Source organism: Phytophthora sojae, assembly GCF_000149755.1.
Source record: "Phytophthora sojae unplaced genomic scaffold PHYSOscaffold_3, whole genome shotgun sequence".
Classification (NCBI taxonomy): domain Eukaryota; phylum Oomycota; class Peronosporomycetes; order Peronosporales; family Peronosporaceae; genus Phytophthora; species Phytophthora sojae.
The window spans coordinates 8,943,511-8,961,917 of NW_009258117.1; the positions used below are offsets into that span (position 1 = coordinate 8,943,511).

The window sequence follows — 18,407 nt, forward strand, 5'->3', positions numbered from 1 at the left end:
CACGAGCTCCTCTCGGCGTCCACAGCCCTCACTGTCTGCTCCTCCTCCTCTTTTTCTTCCTCATGGCAGCGGCCGGCACTCCCAGAGGCCTCGCAGGCGCCGCCCGACGTCATGTTGCACGTGGGCGGCTGCGTCTTCCCCCTGCACAAGGACGTTCTGTGGCTGCGCTGGCCGTGGCTCCACCTGCAGCTGCAGAGGCTACGAGAAGGAGACGATAACGCCACCATTACTACAAAGACACCGCAATTTGAGCTTCATTTGCTCTCCAGTGACACTAACAAGGCGGCGGAGGCGTGTCCGGTGCAGACGATCACGCTGCTCAAGCCTTTGATGTACACGAAGTGCCTGGCTCCAGCCCACCAACGACCAAGGTTTGAGTACGAAGACTCCAGCAGCGACGAGGAACCGGAACTATTGGATATTGATATGAATGCACGAGCAAGAAAGAGAAGGCGGACGGGGATGAGGCAGCAGAACGAGAACAAAGTGGAGAACCAAAGTCTTACAAGCAAGAGAGCCAGGAGTTTATTCATTACAGGAGTGGAAGACGTCATGATGGTTGAGAAAGCGCGAAACGTACTGCATGTGGAGCTGCTGGGTGCTGCTGCTATTGCCATGGTGCCGGTGATCGAGTATGTGTACACGTTCAAGGTGCGGCTGCTGCACGAGTCGAGCGCCCTGCAGACACTTAGGCTGGCGCTGTGGGTTGGAATGGGGGACCGCATCATATACTCGTGTCTACGGGTCGCTGTTAGGCAGGTTACGTTGGATACGTGGATGGAGCTGCTTGTGGCCACGGCGTCGTTGAGCAAAGAAGAAATGCGAAGGAAGCTTTGTGAGCGGCTCGTGGACTTCCTGTACGAGCTGCAACCGGTGCAGTACCAGGACGCGATGGAGAAACTTAAGACGGTGTGGATTCAAGTTATAGAAGACAAGGATATGCTTGTGCGGGTTGTCGTTGCACTGATCAACAAGGTGCGCCTCGTCGGTTTTTGGAGGAACTTGCTCGACTCTCTGGTCAAGTGGCTCAAGCGGTGGTTCAAGTCTCCTCAGTTACCGTCTCTTAGGCAGATGCACGAGCATTTTGTTACTGACTGGGAGCCTTACGTGGAGTTATCTCGGGTCGAGTGCTTCACCAACACGCCCAGCTCAGAGTCGGTGCCACTTCATGTGACACTGTTCGAGTTTGGAGAATTTGTTTTGCAAGCCTGCATCAACGCTCGAGGGCCTACACCTTTGTTGTGGCGTATCATTCGTCGCACGTCTCCCAACTTCTTCTCGGAAGACTCGGAGTTGGTGCTAGACTCTGAAGCGCTAGGCCGTGACCCAGAATTCTGGATTCGAGGCCAAGTGATCGTCAAGTACCAGCCAGTGGATCGAGGAGGGGGCGTTGTAACGGAGGAGACGCGAATCGAGTACCAGCATTGCCGCCACCAGTATTGCGTGTGGAAGCCGCTCGTGTGGCCGCAGTCGCTGCCGCCTTCAGTGGAAACAACCAAGCCAAAGGACGAAGGCTGGGTGCACTACGAGGACCCCGTGCATAACTACTACCGCCGCACAGTGTGTACCGTGAGCGGCAAGCTGTTCATATGGGGCGACCCGATCTGCAGTTTGTACCATCAATTGCTCCAGACGACACTCTTCTGCAGCGCGCCGAACAACGTGACTCCGGAGGTGGCCGACATCCTGGTCGTATCGGGGATGCAGCGGCTGCCTATCGATACGCTAGAGCTGGTGCTTCGGAGCGATCGCCTTCGGATCCCAGAAGGCGAGCGGACGCTTCTACGCTGCTTGAACAAGATGGTGTTCGGCCTTGACGTTTACCACCTCGGGGGCGACGCTCAGCTGCCACGACCATACAGCGGTCGCGTCGAGGATGTGACGAGGCTGTACCGCTGTGCGCGCTGGTGTTTCGTGCCTCTGGACGACATCATGCAGACGCTGAGGTGGGCGCCCCGCACGTTGAAGCTGTACGAGGTCGTAGTCGAGAGTCTCAGGGACCCTAACCGGACCCGCAAGCGCCGACGCCCCTTTGGGTGGCGCAAGTTCAGTGACGCCTACATGACGAACGAGACCAATTTGAGCGAGTTCGAGATCGAGGCGGGCGACCTCAACCTGGCACCGATCGGAGCGGCCACGCTCACGGAGCTTAGCCCAACGGCTGCTGCTATTAGCGGCAGGCGATAGAACTGCAATTGTACGATGTGTGAATGACGTGTATTGTATGCGGGGAGGCACAAAAGGAAAAAAAAGACAATGCGAATAAGACTCGGAAACGAGGCATGTTGAAGTGAGAGTCAGCGCAAATGTACGGACGGACCAAATTGAAGTGGTCATCAAGTGTAGCCATGTTATCATTCGTGCAGCAAGTTGGTAAAATCTACCGTGTCCACACAGCGATGGCAGAGGAGAGCAGGAATGTGTACCGTATCAAGCCAACGCCACAGCCTTAGAAGCCTGCTTCTATCCACGTGGAACGCTACAGCTGCCCGACACCATGTACCACCACGTCAGCACGCGAGCGAAAGCCCAACAGGTTGCAAGCAGACAGCCTACGGTTCCTTCCTTACCCACCCGACACAATACCGAAGTCCACCTCAGTAACGAGAATCCAAGTGCACGTTGCTGTGAGACGCGCGAGCGAGTCAAACGGAGATCCTCGGATTCTCGCAGCGGATACTGCCGCGCCCAAATCACATTTCCGCGACCATAAAAAGATAATCCTCCAATCGCATCGCTCCAAAATATGTCCACCTCAGAAACTGTACCCATGGGCCAGCTGGTCGGACAGGCTCTCGGCACCGCGCCATGGCTCATTCCCGGATTTGCCCTCTAGGACACAAGCCACTCCCAATCTCCAGCCCGCCATGACGTGCTCCAAGCTGCAGCAGCTGCTGCTGCCTCTGATGGCGCTCTACTTCTCCATGGCCGCAGCGCAGGACTCGTCCCTGCGCGGCTCCAGCTCCGCGTCCTCCTCCTCGTCGGACGGCGTCGTGGGGAACATCTCGGACACGATCCAGGTGGGGCCCAGCATCGCCGCCGTGATCGCCATCGTGGGCGGCGCCGCCATGACCACGTGCGGCTACAAGCTGCTGCGCCCCACCATGTTCGCGTGCGGCTTCCTCGTGGGCGGCTACATCGTGTCCGCCATCGTGCTGTACATCGTGGACGGCCACTCGTACGAGCGCACGGCCTTCTGGATCGCCTTCCTCGTGGGCGGCCTCATCCTCGGCTCGCTCGTGGTCTCCATCTACAACGCCGGCATCTTCCTCATCGGCGCGGCCGGTGGCGTCTTCCTGGCCACGGTCGTCAACGCGTCCTTCGGCTACCGCATCTACCCGAACGACCCCAGCACGGGGCTGCTCATCCTGGCCATCGTGCTGGGGCTCATCTGCGGCCTGCTGGCCTTCAAGATCGAGCGCCTGGCCATCATCGCGGCCACGGCCTTTGTGGGCGCCGTCGTGCTCATCAACGGCGCCGGCTACTTCATCGGCGACTTCCCCAAGCTCACGGACATCAAGGACTACCGCTACAAGGACGAGGACGGCGACTACGTGTACGACATCCCCAAGGAGTGGTGGGGCTACCTCGTGGGCATGCTCGTCGTCTTCCTGCTGGGGCTCGCCATCCAGATCAAGAAGACGGGCAAGAAGTAAGCGCGTGTTCTTCTTCTCGTCTCCTCTTAAGCTTATTAGCCGCCCGCCCGGGGGGCTAGCATTAACGCAAGCAAACAAAACAACCCCCTTTTTGAACTGTGTAGCCAGCGACCAGCGTCGTGGTAATCTACTAGGTATCTATCCATGCAGATGGCCGTCACGGACTTTATACAGCAGCCATGGTAAGTGCAGGTGTTGCTGGATCTATTGTTTTCCTGGTGTCCGTTCACTGTAAGGGGATCCGATGACGCTTGGGTCGGTCCAGGAGGACGTCGTCGGCGTTGAAGAGCAGGAGCTGGAGCAAGAAGCGCGCGACGACACGCCGCTCGACGCGAAAGCAGATGGAGCGAGTCCAGCACAGCAACGGGATGCAGCGGACGGCAGCGGAGACGTTGGGCCGCTGCGCGCTTTGAGCGCGTACGTCGTCGTGCTGCGGGATCGAAAGGAAGGAGGCGCGCAGATGGCTCTGGACATGGCGAGCCGCAGCGTCTCGCCGCAGCGCGTGGGTTGTCTGCTGGACTTCGTCTCGCAGCTCAACACGTCGCTGGTGCGGCTCTGGTGCGTTCTGTTTGCTTCAATTCACAGTTCAATCCTGTTGTCCTCATGTAGCTGTAGCTGGGCACATCACGTCCTTATCTTCGCTGTTCTGTCTACGCGCAAGTTTATCCAAGAACCCGCTCGGCCCGGACGGCGCTCGCCTGCTGGGCAACGCGCTGGTGACCAACAACACGCTCCACGTGCTGGAGCTCGACGCGTGCGAGCTCGTGGGCAGCGCGTACCGGCCGCAGCACGATGGGCTCCTCGCGCTGTCCAAGGGGATGCAGAGCGTTCGGTCGCAGCTTCGCTTCGTCAAGTAAGTCGAGCGAGTGTTTGCCAGTCACGGATCGACCGTAATCGTCCCGGTGTTGGCCATCGTGTGCTTAGTAAGCACTGCTTATGCTGTGCTTGCTCAGTGTCGCGCGCAACGACTTGCAGCCGCAGGGGTGTCGCATTCTGCTGGGAGCGTTGTCCTTCCACAAGACGCTGACAGCTCTCGACATCTCGGACAACATGCTGAACCTCTTCAACGACAAGCAAGGCTACCTGGCGCTGACGTACTTGCTGCAATACAGCAAACATCTCTGCTGGTTGAGTATCTGTGATAATCCTTTACCTTCCGCAGCAGCCACCGCTCTAACGGAAAGCTTGAGCCCGAATCACTCGCTGACGAGTCTGTATGCTTCACGATGTGGCATCTCGAGAGAAAAATGGCTCGATTCTAGTGGGCGAGATGATTCTGCTGGGAAGAAGAAGTCCTGCCGACCTCGAGGACTTTTCCACACGTTGGAGAGTTAACTTGCCGATGGATTGAGGCCAAAGCGTTTTTCTTCTTCGCATTTGAGAATTTGCTAGCTGGTCGATAGTTGGATTGATTGAATTGACATGAAAGATGGAAGTTGGAGTCAAGTGACGAGGAGTGCTATTTTTCTCAGCTGCATTCTCCAATTTCCCAAGGTTGACGAACAACAGTGCGAAGACCCGCACACATCCATTCAACCGATTGATCTATTGTTGACTTTTACCGTAGTCCAAAAACCACCAAAAAGAGAACCATGATGTCGGACGAGCTGGTGGAAAGTGGCGTGACGGTGTTCGCTGCCCCACGCAGCCCTACCTATCGCTACGTGGTTTCAAGCAAGGCTGGTAAAATCAGCATCTCTCTCGAGGACCAAAAAACCAAGCAGCAGTGGTAAGCTGGCAATGGAATCTCCGCAGATCCGTCGACTGTTTAACTTAAGTTTTGCGTTGTAATGTGTTGTAGGCGCACAGGCTACTTGGCTGAGGACGCGTACTTGACGCACATGAATCGCATTGGAAATGCTGCCGTGGGCGACTACGTCTCGGTAAGTGTGCGCCAAAATTCTGATGTAGTGAAGCAAGTGTTAATGTGGACGTGCTGGAAAGATGTTCAAGGAGGCCTTAGACTATCTCGTGGGCACTGATAGCGAACCCGGAAATACCAAGCTGGACACCAGCAAGACCCGGCGGGAATTAGTCTCAGTGGACGGTGGGCTACAGCTTGAGCTGTCCTCGAAGATCAAGTTTGGCCAATCTGCTTGGTCGGCAAAGTTTGTGTTCAAGCTTGCACCTGTTTCCCTTGAGCGGATCGACGTGCTCGAGTCAAGGCTTCGGGACGCTGAGAATGAGCTGGAAACGACAAAAACGCGCCTTGAAGAAATGGGGAAGGCCGAGAGGGTGTATCTATACGCAATGTCGGACGAACTGAACCGAGCAGGAAAGTCTGAGTGCGGCTCGAGGGAGCCTTTGAGTTGACACGTGACCGAACGGCCATTCGCTTTCTGGTGCCTGGGTTGTATGCTGTGAGTACTTGACTCCGCGAGTGGGAGGTGCAACCATCGAGCAACGAAGGAATGATGAACAACTCGAGTGCAGTGTTGTGTCGTTCAACGGTGACGAGAGAACAAGTGCGTCAATTGGATTCATCGCTCCCTTCGACAAACATGACAAGTCCTCGGTCGTTGCGGTTGATGACTACGCGAAATCCAGGCTGACATTACGATCGCGAAAATCGGGTGCTGAAGCATTTAGACTCGTTGAATCACTCCTGTACCGCAGCAATTCTGGAAAGAAGGCTATCAGAGGAATGCGTGGTGCGTAATGCATTCATAATACAATTTTCGTGCCCCCGGACGTGCGAGCCGAAAAGTGGTGCGATAGTGTTCTCCCAGTTTCCTAGCCCGACGTATCGCTACATTATCTCATGTAAGGCTGGCTAAGTCAGCATCTCGCTCGAAAACCTACGAAAGCAATAAGAAACAGTGGTTGGTTTGCAGTGATCCGAGACTGATATTGCAAATACTATTACCGTCTAGAGGAGTTTTGTTTTGCTGGGCTACATGACCGAAGACGACTTCTTGAAGATCACGAACAGGACTGGGAATGTTCCCGAAGCACAAGATAGATACAAACTGTGACTGGGCATGCTTGCAGGGCGATCCATGGATATTGGTGGACGGACACTCTACGACCCGGAACGTCACGAAACTCGAGCTATCAGTGATGGTCAAGTTTCACTAATCTGCTTCAAAACTATGGAACTCGTTCGAAACTAACGCTAGTGCCTGTCGGGTGACGGATCGGAGATCTGTTTCTCGCTATCCTCATGATGCCCGCAAGCGGGACGTGCAACAATCGAGCTACGAGACAGCGATGAATTACTCGATAGCAGTGCAGCGCCTACGTTGTTGGCGTGGGGCGCTCACTTTAACGAGAACGACAAATTGTCGGTATTCTCTGTCGGGAACTGAGGTGCTACAGCAGATGCACGTGAATCGAGCTGTGGACTTTGGGTAGAGGCAGCGCTGGAGAGTCATCGGTTCAATTTTCGGATACGCCGGTTTTTCGTCATATTTCGCTTGTCAAAATATTGCACTAAGCTTCCCGTATCGTGGCAAGCTTCCTGCTGTTGATCGGTTTACCAATCCCCCTGGACGTAAATCACTGCGGACCATGGCGGGATTCGCCCTCGCTGTCCCATGGACTGACCGGTTCGAGAAGGGCCTTCAAGGCGTCGTCGAGGTGCAGTCCACCGACCTACCACGGAAAGCGCACGTCCAAGATCTCATTGATGCCCTGAACACAAAGTTCCGCGCGAAGGGGGCGCCACGCTTCGTCCAGTACATTCTGCTCTATGGAACTGAGTTGTCCCGCGATCGCGCTGTCGACGCCATTATTCCAAATCTCATGGGGGGGGCCACCAGGCCTCATCGCCGAGACACTATTCAGTCCAAGACTCGTGACTGTCACTGTCAAGACGCTGACGGGTAGGAGGTTTTCACTGTTGTATCCTGCCACCGAAGATGTCGCCGACATTCGGGACGAGATTCGCTTCCGCGAGGGAATCCCCAATGAACAGCAACGACTCGTTCTGAACGGGAGGCAGCTCGAAGATGGCCGCAGTCTAGCGGACCACGGGGTCAAGACAGAGTGCACGCTGCAATTGATCCTCAAGCTTAGAGGCGATGTGGGCCCAGGACTCAAGTTTGCCGACGTCTACTATGAAGACACGTGGCTGGTTGAGCTTCAACTGGACAGCAAGGCCCCGGACTGGCGTACGTGCGCAGAAGGACTCAACCTCGAGGGCGAATGTGAAAACGACGACTGCGAAGCTTTTGGGAACATGGTCATCCATCAGTTTGGCTTTGACTCCTTCAACCTCATGCGAGATCATCGCGTCCCGTGCCCAAATTGTGAAAAGGATTTCAAGCCGGTCACGTGCGGCTTCCATCGATGCGTGTGGAAATTCGACGGTAAACTGTCGGACGATGGTGGAGAAATGCCAGTGGCGAGAAGTACCATCGCTTCGATACGGATCAGGCTGGAGTGGGATAGCCTCCTCATTGTGGCTAAATCGCGCCGAGTTGCTATTGCAGCGAAGATTCCTGCATGCAGTAGGTCCGTTGCCGTTCGCAAGAGCACAGTATGCTCCATCTGCTGGTCAACATTTGGCTCAACAGAGCGAAATGCAGTCAGTAGAGCGCAGTGAGGTCACAGCTTCCATCGCGGCTGCATCGAAACGTGGACGGAATGGTGCAGCAGCAACGATGCCGCATCAAGTTGCCCCCTTTGCCACAAGAGCACTTGAGTCCAGTGGCTCAATAGCCACAGGGCCCAACGGGTTCAACCAGCAGAGAACTCCACGAACTCCAGTACGATGTCGAAGGTTGGGTGAGCGTTGCTGCACGCAAAATTAATGCCTAAATCTCCAAAATTGGGAACTAAGGTTTGACCTCGTCTCTTACGAAGACTGTAAGGGCTATCACTACGCAGATCGAGATCTCCCTTACTGCGGAAGTATTGTGGTTTTTTTAATTCAAATGTCAGCGGCAGTATCTTTCATCTCTGTTTTTGACTGGAAAGTTGATTGAAATGTAGAAGCTGAAATGAAGCGACTTGCGGGGAGCATTCTGCCCGGTAACCTCCAGAAGGGGTCATATACGGTACAGATCTGCTTTTGGAACATATGACATTTTTGCGCGGACCGGCTTTGAGATCTGAAAATGCACGGTAGCACGTAGGCCACGCGGAGCCTTGGCCGGCGAAGCGCTTGTATCGGCGAGGGTTCATTTGGTAACATGCAGACGCCAGCGCAGTCTCTCCCGGGCACTGCAGGACCTCCAGGCAACGTCGGCTTTCTGGGCAGCGCCATACCCGGCCAAACAAGGGGTTCAGTGCGGCAAGAGGTCAGCACGTGCTACTTCCGCGGCTATAAGTATATACGTGCTTGGGCATCCTCCAGGAAATCTCCTACCGCTGCAGCCATTGGCGCCAGGGCTGTCCCGGGACGATGGCGTTCTTCATTGGCACCATGGGGTACACCGCTGGCCGCCCCCACACTTGCCGCAATGTCGATGCTGCTGGCACGAGCCTCGTCGACGTCTCCAGTGCTATGAAGGACAGAGTCGACACCCTGGCAAGTCGCGCTTCCTGCACGTCGCATATGGGAAGCTGTGCGGAGCGAGTTTTACGGAGCTGACAACGAGCATGTCGTCCGCGGGCTATCTGAGCCTCAAGTGCTTCGCCGTGTGTACCAAGCAAGGAGCCAGCACTTTAGCGGAGACGTGCACGGGGCCATTGAAATTCCGCCACTTTCAACGGTGCTGAACTAAGCTGTCTCCTTCTTCCAGTTTCATTACGTCACGGTGAACCGCGAGAACCTCAGCAAGCCTACCCGACTCATTGGCTGGGCACACCCCTCCCTCATCAACCTACTTCGCTACAACGGGACTACCATTTTTGTCGATGGTACATTTCGCTGTGTACCCCCTGGGTACAAGCAATGTGTCATCTTTATGGTGCACTGACCGAGCGTCTGGACTATATGTACCAGTCTACTATGTATTGAGCACTTCTCGCAGTGGCGATTCTTTCTGGGACATGGTGCATTTCGTCGCGCAAAGCACTCACCAACAGCTTGAGCCGGCGGAAGTCGTGTGCGACTTCGAGAGCGCCTTAATTGATGCCGTGCAGACTCAGTTCACCAACGCAATCGTTATTGGGTGTCTGTTTCACCTGAAGCAGGCGCTCAGGCGTGCGATGAAGCGGTTCCTGATACCGGAGGAAGAATGCGGCATTGCGATGACCCGTGGGGTCCTCGACATGCTAACGGTGGTTGACCACAGCTTGATTGAGCGATGCATCAAGTGGGTTAAACGCGAGATCAGACAGCGCTGCGACGTCGCTGGAATTGCGTACTCTAAAGCTAAATGGCGAGGATTTTGGGGTTATTTTCAACGGACGTGGCTGGAGCAGTACGACGTGAGCGTGTGGAACGTGGCCGGCCTGAACAACGAGCTGGTAGCGCGCACGAACAACCCTCTAGAGAGGTTTAACCGTGAGCTCAACGACCGGTTTCCGAAGCCTCGCCCTAGTATGGCGACTTTCGTGGGTGTCATCAAGACACTTTCAGCTGAATACATTCAGCGTCTGGCTGACGTTCCACGCGGGCGCGCGCGCCGTACTACACGCGAACGTATTCAGCTGCCCGTACCCGTTGATCTACCGGACGACATCCCCGATGACTCGGACGACGACACGCCTGCGGTTACCGAGCTGCCGTTGGACAGCTCGTCGGATGAGGAGGACGGAGAAGCTGTGCAAGAGCTTTAAAAGAGAAGCCTTGGCCGGGTAAAGTGTTCACGAAGAAACAGGTAGCTTAGTGATAACAAGATCTTACCGGGAGAGATTAATACACGTCGGCTTACCTTACTATTCTACTGCATCATGCTGGTTTGACCTACTGATTACTGTCAGAGTAAGTTAGTCTGATCCAATATCAGATCTGTACCTACAGATGATCCCAACGAGGTTTTACCATCTGCCCGAACTCCATTTTCCATTTTGCGCAAGTCGACGAGTAAGATAGACAGACAGAAGTGCACAAGACTTTAACATATTCATTCAATGGACTGATGCGTTGTTCCTTTTACCCTAGACCAAGGAATTTCAGCACGAAGAGCGATGCCGGATGAGCTTGTGGAACGTGGGGTGACGGTGTTCGCTGCCCCTCCCAGCCCTGCCTACCGCTACATTATTTCATGCAAGGCCGGTAAAATCAGCATATCTCTCTAGGACCAGAGAACCAAGCAGCAGTGGTAAGTCGGCAAGGAAATCTGCGGTTGTTCCTCCGTAAAGTTGTTCATAATAGTTTTGCGCAATGATTTGGTGGCAGGCGCACGGGCTACTTGGCTGAGGACGTCTATTTGACGAGCACGAACCGGATGGGAGATGCGACTGTGGCAAACTACGTCTAGGTACGCCGTAAGTAAGGGAAAAGAATGAGGCAAAAAAAACTCACTCCGTTATGAACATGTACTCAAACAGATTTTCATGGAAGCCTTGGACTATTTGGTGGATACCGACGGAGATTCCAACAGTGCGAGCCTAACCGACGAGAACGCCAACAAGACCCGGCGTAAGTTATCTGCAGTGGATGGTGGACTGCAGCTGGAACTGTCCGTGAAGATCAAGGTCCAACAATGCGCGTGGGGTGCGAAGTTCGTGTTTCAACTCGCACCTGTGTCGCTTGAGCGGATTGACAACTCGAATCAAGACTTCAAGATACTGAGGACGTGCTCGCGGCGATGAAAATGCGCCTTGAAACGTTGGAAAAGGCGGAAGTGGTTTATGTGGCTGCAGACTCGTACAAAGTGAACAACGAAGATACGTTTCTGTGGGATCCCATCGAGGCTGATGACTTCGCGCTGACGGAAGACCGATCGGGGATTCGTTTTTTCGTGGCCAGGTACTATACTGTGAACCTGAACGCGTACGTGGGTCCGCAGAGGCAAGGTGTGCTGATCGACCAGCGAAAGAATGACAAATTACTTGAGTCCAACACCGTTGCGTTCAACAACGACGACGACACCAGTGCGTCGATTGGGTTTAGCGCTCACTTCGACGAGAACGACATATATTCGGGCACAGTTGACAGTTTTACGCGCACGGTGGACGCTGATGTTACGATCGCGAAAATCGGGAACTGAAGACTTAGCTTTTCTCATGGTAAAGATCCAAGCTGCCGCTATTTTCAAAGGAATACGTGTGTGCATTTTGCTTAGCCATCATTTGCCTCACATATCTAGTAAATTACTAGTAGTAATGTTAGCGATGCATCGCTGCCACTTCTTTCTATATTTTGCATTTTCTCAACGTGGCATCTTCGTGCACGAACTGGTTTGCGGGCTTTGGCCCGCGGTATTCGCAGTTCGGTCTTTTTTTACTGTATTCCAAAACCTGCACAGTTAAAAACTTTATTTACTACTAGTAGTACTATGTAGTAGCGCTATGCTTGCCGCACAAGAGCGTTGCATGAAGACGTTCTTGAATTTTAGCGCTTGCTCTTATTTTTGTACTGTGAGATATCATGCGTCAATTTGCTGGATGGCTTACGCTGCTCGATCTGCCGTGGCGGATCTACGTGAACTCACACTATTGGGCTGCTACCGCGGGAGTCCCCGTATGCGGCGCTGCAGCAGTGCGCGGCGACGGGGAAAGTCAGCCGTCATAACCGCAAATTTCATTTCATTGCATGAACTCATACTAGCGTTACTGCTATTCATGGTACATACTGCACAGCTTCAAGCTGCCAGACTGAGCTTCGGTTCATGTTGAATGTATAATGCGTTTTTTTTCTGGTGTTATTCGGGCTATATGTCTAATTTTGACGCCTGCAACTTGATTTTGTAGAATTGCTATACTGATTTCAATGCCGTTTAGGTCTCCTCACTTCAAAGTCGACTCTCAACAAACAGTCTGCACCCACGACCATTAATCAATAGCGATAATTTTGTTTTACTCAACGACGGTTTATTGTTGCTGCTGCTGTGGCGTCCGACATGTACATACAGATATCGTATCTTAGAAATGACAGCCACATGCCTAAGCTAAATTAGCCGATACGACGGCGACCTATCTATTGCTCGCTTGCTGCCCCGATTCGGTCGATTCCTCACAAATTGCATTGATTGACTGATCACCCCTCTTTATTATTGCTGCTGCCTGGTTAGCTTGTCGCCGAAAGCATGCTTTGAGCTGTAATGAATCGGAGTTTGCGCTGCTATGCTGTAATACAATTGCTGTACAACTGTCATTGCTGTTGTTTCAAATAGCTCTATAACCGATAATGCAACATAAAACCTTATGTTGCATTATGCAAACATCCACAGGGGCGCTAACGACAGTTCTTACGAACTGCGGATTGCACTAAGCCGTGCTAAAGCACGGAGAAGCTCTGGATTTTATCATGTAGTTTTGATTCTAGGTTTGATTCTAAATTAATTTATCTTAAATGTGCCTAGCAGTTCTGCCCGAGGTTCTTTGGTTAGAGCGAAGTATCCTTAAATTTCAGCAGTTGGTGCTTTTGTCTTTATTCGGGTTTGCTACCAAGTTCCGAAACCATGAAAGCATGCACTGCCAATTATCTCAAGCCCTTACGCAAGCATGTACTGGTCATTCGCTATGCCTTAGCTATCTTGCAATAATATGCAGCCAACGTCAAGGCTTGAATGCGGCGGTAACGGTACGTATGCACGTGCAGAATGGTTGAAACGAGCACGTGCAGAATCGTTGAAACGAGACCAGCATCGTTTGAAGACTTCAACGACACCCACGACTTTAAATTGAAGTCGTGGGTGTTCGTGGGTGTCGTTCCATGACTTGAACGTGGCGACACCGATGTAACATCGTTGAGCATACATGTACTGCAAACACAGGTTTGGAGTCATGGTCGAGCGACATCCGATTGATCGTGTCACGCGAATGTCGACCCTAAAAGACTCAAGCAACATATTGGGGATTAGAAGTTCGGCCACAAGGCCAGTAACTCAATACACCTCAACGTTATTAAAAAAAAAAAAAGACTCAAGCAACACGCCGCTGGATAATATATATTATCCAAGCGTTTATTAAAGGTAACGGGTACGTTCCGATACGTTAATGATTCGTTCGTTTATAACCGATAGCGGAGCATGCATTTTTATAGTGATTTGCACCTGCAGTCGTATCGCCCTAACAACTCTGGATAAAATCCAGAGAATTGGAAATGCAGCTGTGCAGACTAATTATCGGAGTGCTGTGCATCAAGCTACCCGGCTTCATAGAGTCACCACCAGAATATTCGTCGTTTCTTCTAACGTAGGCGATGAGGATCCCCACGAGGGAGGGCGCACTTCTCGCCTTCCAAGTTGAAAGCGGTCTTGATAACATCGCGCTTCTCGTACTTGGACATCTTGTACCACCACACAACCAGGACTTCCTGTATCTTGGTGGCAGGACGCTTCGTCGCTTTATCTTTCTTCGCTAGCCGTCACCGAAGTCGTGCTGACCACCGCATCCCGCGGGTTCTTTGGATGGAGCTTGGTCACATACTTCTGCCAAACTTAAACTCGTCGTTAGGCCCCTCTGTTTGGGTGAGTTTCAGAGGGAAGACTTCATCCCCAGCCTTGCCACTTCTGTACTATTTGCTGTTCCTGATCGCCAACGCCAGCTCCAAGCGTCCGCAATATCCGTTCGCGGGCGCCTCGTACTACGAGGCTCGTAGTAGTAGCAGTATCGTACTGCCGGAAACGCACGGCATCGCTATCTCAACCAGAGCGAGGTGTTGGTCTGCGATTGCCGCGTTCTGTTGCTTCGTCTTGGGTTCGATCCTGCTGTGGTGATGTGTCTGGGAAGCACATCGCGTCCTTTTATCCTCATTTCTCTGTCCACGCGTAAGCTTATCCAAGAACCCACTTGGCCAGGTAGGAGCACGCCTGCTTGGCAACGCGCTGGTGTCCAACAACACGCTGCAGTTGCTGGGGCTCTGCACGTGTGAGCTCGTGGGCAGCGCGTACTGTACCGGCGCGCACTCCAAATTTCATCAAGTAAGTCTCTGCACTGGAGCTTTCGATCTGCATGTTTGCTTGTCAGGGATCCAGCGTAATCGTCCTAGCGATGGTCCTTGTTTGTTTATCCTGTGCATACGCAGTGTCGCTCGCTCGCATCGACTTGCAGTCACAGGGATGTCGCATCCTGCTGGAGGGATTGTAGCTTAAAACGATCGGCAAAATAATTGCAAAGGACTTCGCCTGTGACGTTTTTGTCGTCTGTACTTCTTAGCAACAGCTTAATTAATATGCGACTGAAAGTCAGTCCCAGTCAATGAAACGGCCAACCAGTTCTGAGTTGCCAAACTTGGCAAAGACTCGTCTCTTAAATATTGTAGTTTTCAAGTTGTTTTGCCGCCCATTTTAGCTACTCATCTTGGAAGAATACATGTCATCAATGACGATTTTCTCAGCATTGTCTTTAAAACATTGGAACTTATTATTAAGGCGGTAGAATTTTGCTCACACCGAACGTAAAACATGTTAAACATCTCGCTATATTACGCAGCCAAAGCTCATTCTAGAGATGCAGCAGCATTGCCGCAATCTTCATCATTGTAGGCGTTGCGCGTAGGTTAGTTTTAGAGAGTCCGTCTCTGTGTCATGCGATGGGGCCAACTTGACCCCATCGCGGGGCTTCGCACTCAGAGGCAAAGAATGGCTTACAACATCCAGGGACAGCAACGGAGATCTACGACACGTGAATCTTACGGGTTTCCTGACTTCGCATTTCCCTTTTCAGCACCCAAGTACTTATCCAAGTCTATTCGCAATGCGCCTGTACACCGTTGTCGTCCTCGCAACCGCCTTCCTGCTTGGTGGCAGCGTCACTTCCGCTCTTCAACCGGGACAGATCGCTCTGTCTGAGACGGAGTCAGTCGGTGCTGCCCTCCAACACGACAGCGCCGCCAAGCGGTCCTTGAGAATCCGCGAGTCGACTGAAGATTACCAAGACGAAGATGATGAAGAAGAAGACGTTGACGAAGAGGAAGAGGAAGAGGAAAGGGGGTGGCTGAAAAGTCTCAAGTTCTTGAAGTGGCTCAAGAAAGGAATGAACCCCAAGCACGTGTCGAAGAAGCTGGGGCTTGACGGCCTGGGTGAAAAAGCACGCGACCACCCGAAGTACCAGACGTACCTCGACTACTCCCGTTATTGGTGTAGTAAGCAGTAAGCACGGCAAGCTGAGTATGCAAACAGGGGGAGGTTGCTTCGAAATGCACGATAAAAAGTATCCGATCCCTCGTTTGTCACTCTTCCACTGCAGCCTAAATTTCAGTACATTTGTAGAATGACGGTCAGGTTGCGCGACTGATAAAAAAAATTGGCGTACTTTGTCTCCAGTCCCAGCTTGTCAGTCTGATCGTGGGCGTCGCAAAAGGTGGAGCTCCTCAATGCCCAGATCTACCCAATAACTGGTCGGTCGCTCCATAATTGGTGTCAAGTGAACCGTCGTGCGGCAGTGTATCTATCTATCTATCTATCCGTCCGACGTCCCAATGCAGGAGCACGTGCACTTCGGCGCCCCTCCCAAGCTGCGGCCTCGCACAGCGGGGGCGTCGCGCAGCTCGCTAGCTCCTCACGCTCTGGACTACAGCAGTGCAACTTCAACTTCAACTTCTGCTGCCTTCGCATCGGCGCCCGAGCGGCTGGCAACAGCCGTCAACGCTCTGAAGGAGTCGTCGTCGCTGCTGGTTAGACCAGTGCTTTTAGTAGATATTATGGCAATTGGCAGGGGCTAAGCTGGTTCTTTTTGCCATTTTTGTAGCTTCGACAGCGGCTTCAGAGCCCTCGACAAGGTTCTGCAGCTCCAAGACTAACCCCACGAGCGCCCGGAGCAGCAGGGTCGAGCGATGATAAGGGGGTGTTCATGAAGCCTCCAATGCGCCCAAAGTCGGCTAACGCTGGTACGTTTGACGACTAATGATGTTGTTGTATCAACAACAATATCTGACTTTTCTCTTACTACAGCGAGTCGGCAGGTGAGTCGCCATCGGATGCAGTTGGTTCAGGAGCCAGCTACCAGCAACCAGCACGAGGATCTCGACGGGGAGTTGGAGGCTTTATTGGCGGCAGGGAAGGAGGATTTGGTGAGGTCAGGAACGTCGTTAGCTACAGGGCGCCAGCCTGGGTACGGTAAAAGGCCGTTTTCGGCTGCAGCGGCGCCTTCGTCTCATCGTCCGAGTCTGTTGGAAACTTCGCATCAACCTGCTGCAGCTCCAAGTAATTTTGCAGTAAAGAGGGCAGCGAGTAGGTTGAAAAGACCGCACTCGGCCGCTGCCAGCACGCGGTACCAGCCGTTCCGAGCTCTTGAGAAGAGCAGCGCGTCCCTTACTAGCTGCGTTTCACTCGTATCCCGCTCCACCAAGGCGGCACGGAGTCTGTCGGCTTCAAGTTCCCGAACTGGACAGTCAAGAGGTAAGAAAAAATGTATGCAGATGCTACAGAGACCTCCGACTCAGCTTTGTGTGCTCTGTAGGTGAGCGCATGCTAGCGTCGACAAGAGAACACATCGAAGATACTTTTGTCTATGCTGTGCCACGACATAACTTCGAGGATGGCTTGCCGTACGACCCGTACGATATTATTCCAGTCACGCATGTAAGAGTGCATTGGTTCTGAGTATCTAGACGCGGACTAACGCGTCTGTTGCATCAGGAAACGCTCTTTGGGGGTGGAAGTGTCAACCAGCTGCAGGACGCGCACTGGGACTACTACACGATCAGTCGAGGAGGATACACCTTCCATCTTAAAAGCGACGACTTCCAGTCCACATTCCTCTCTCTGAGCGACTGGGAGACCCAGAAGGCTCAATTCACCAAGCTGCGGAGCCTTTCGACCTTTTCAAGGTGAGGCTGAATTATTTACCCCGCTTTATCTATGGGCTAAGTGCTGACTGTGTTGTGTGCAGGTTTCGGTATCGCAAAGTGTTTTTGTTTTGGCGGCAGTGGGTGCGAGGAAACAAGCGCGAAGCTGCTCGAGAGAACCTGATCGCCGACTGCTACTTCTCGTACCCGATACTGCTGAGTGGCATGCAGGAAGTCCGCGTAGAGCTGAGCCGATTGTCAAAATTGCAGCTCATGTGGGATTTCGACGGCGAGACGTACACTCTGGAGCGATTCTCCGCAGCAAATGTACATTGTTCATCGCTGGTTTTAGGGTCTCGAATACTTTATCTAACGTGGAATTTTATTGTACAGACGCAGTTTTTAAAGACGCGCACGTGTGAGCTCCGGCAGATCACAAGTCGACTCCAGACCATTTTGACGGGCGTATGCCGCGTGTTTTTGGAGGACATGGCCCCGTTGCACGCCGGGTTTCCAGGCCACGAGTTCGCTCTGTCCGTCCGCAAGAGCAGCAACTTCCACATCTTAGAGAACTACGTGCAGTGTGAGCAGGGCCTGGCGTCCGCGCACCAGCAGTTCATCCGCCACAAACACTTCCAGTCCATCCGATTGCCAACGCAAGAGGCTGTGGAGGCGAGAAACGCGCTGGTGCTGTCGACTCTATCGCAGTCTCGTCATTCGCTGCGAATAGAGAAAAATACCCGCCCCACTATCGCTCAGACGGACGAACTCGAGGAGATCCGATGGACGATGGCCTCGATCAAGCGGCGCAAGTGCAAGCAACTAACCAAGTTCATGACGCTGGTGGATTTTCTTCTACTGGATACGTACGCGCGTGTGGTGAAGCAGAGCCTCGATCTGTTCCACGACTTCGTGCTTCGCGGCGCCAACGCAGCGACTATCACGCGACTCACCGACCACGAGGACTTTGCCGTGGCAACGCATCAGACACTTCGCAGCATCCAACCCCCAGGCGAAGGCAA

At 53.1% G+C, this 18,407-nt stretch overlaps 8 protein-coding genes across 8 annotated transcripts; all 8 read left to right on the plus strand.

Moving 5' to 3' along the window:
• Positions 1-615: 615 nt before the first annotated feature.
• Positions 616-2,187, plus strand: PHYSODRAFT_492831 (hypothetical protein; the record flags this gene model as incomplete). Its single annotated transcript, XM_009526609.1, has 2 exons — positions 616-1,443; positions 1,501-2,187. The coding sequence occupies 2 exons, from the start codon at positions 616-618 to the stop codon at positions 2,185-2,187; spliced, it is 1,515 nt and encodes a 504-aa protein (XP_009524904.1).
• A 680-nt stretch (positions 2,188-2,867) lies between these two features.
• On the plus strand, positions 2,868-3,656 carry PHYSODRAFT_493046 (hypothetical protein; the record flags this gene model as incomplete). Its single annotated transcript, XM_009526610.1, has 1 exon — positions 2,868-3,656. The coding sequence occupies one exon, from the start codon at positions 2,868-2,870 to the stop codon at positions 3,654-3,656; it is 789 nt and encodes a 262-aa protein (XP_009524905.1).
• A 1,619-nt stretch (positions 3,657-5,275) lies between these two features.
• On the plus strand, positions 5,276-5,768 carry PHYSODRAFT_463818 (hypothetical protein; the record flags this gene model as incomplete). The annotated part of the gene is made up of 3 exons (XM_009526611.1): positions 5,276-5,385; positions 5,458-5,566; positions 5,661-5,768. Coding segments are annotated over 3 exons (327 nt in total), but the record flags the coding sequence as incomplete, so codon positions are not given.
• A 1,579-nt stretch (positions 5,769-7,347) lies between these two features.
• On the plus strand, positions 7,348-8,202 carry PHYSODRAFT_299596 (hypothetical protein; the record flags this gene model as incomplete). Its single annotated transcript, XM_009526612.1, has 1 exon — positions 7,348-8,202. One exon carries the CDS (start codon positions 7,348-7,350, stop codon positions 8,200-8,202), a length of 855 nt encoding a protein of 284 aa, XP_009524907.1.
• A 1,391-nt stretch (positions 8,203-9,593) lies between these two features.
• PHYSODRAFT_263625 (hypothetical protein) lies at positions 9,594-10,325 on the plus strand (the record flags this gene model as incomplete). The annotated part of the gene is made up of 1 exon (XM_009526613.1): positions 9,594-10,325. The coding sequence occupies one exon, from the start codon at positions 9,594-9,596 to the stop codon at positions 10,323-10,325; it is 732 nt and encodes a 243-aa protein (XP_009524908.1).
• A 618-nt stretch (positions 10,326-10,943) lies between these two features.
• PHYSODRAFT_299597 (hypothetical protein) lies at positions 10,944-11,701 on the plus strand (the record flags this gene model as incomplete). Its single annotated transcript, XM_009526614.1, has 4 exons — positions 10,944-10,976; positions 11,040-11,130; positions 11,163-11,205; positions 11,269-11,701. The coding sequence occupies 4 exons, from the start codon at positions 10,944-10,946 to the stop codon at positions 11,699-11,701; spliced, it is 600 nt and encodes a 199-aa protein (XP_009524909.1).
• Positions 11,702-15,353: 3,652 nt separating this feature from the next.
• PHYSODRAFT_285701 (hypothetical protein) lies at positions 15,354-15,752 on the plus strand (the record flags this gene model as incomplete). The annotated part of the gene is made up of 1 exon (XM_009526615.1): positions 15,354-15,752. One exon carries the CDS (start codon positions 15,354-15,356, stop codon positions 15,750-15,752), a length of 399 nt encoding a protein of 132 aa, XP_009524910.1.
• Positions 15,753-16,448: 696 nt separating this feature from the next.
• PHYSODRAFT_493199 (hypothetical protein) lies at positions 16,449-17,431 on the plus strand (the record flags this gene model as incomplete). The annotated part of the gene is made up of 4 exons (XM_009526616.1): positions 16,449-16,485; positions 16,550-16,957; positions 17,058-17,170; positions 17,237-17,431. The coding sequence occupies 4 exons, from the start codon at positions 16,449-16,451 to the stop codon at positions 17,429-17,431; spliced, it is 753 nt and encodes a 250-aa protein (XP_009524911.1).
• Positions 17,432-18,407: the final 976 nt, after the last annotated feature.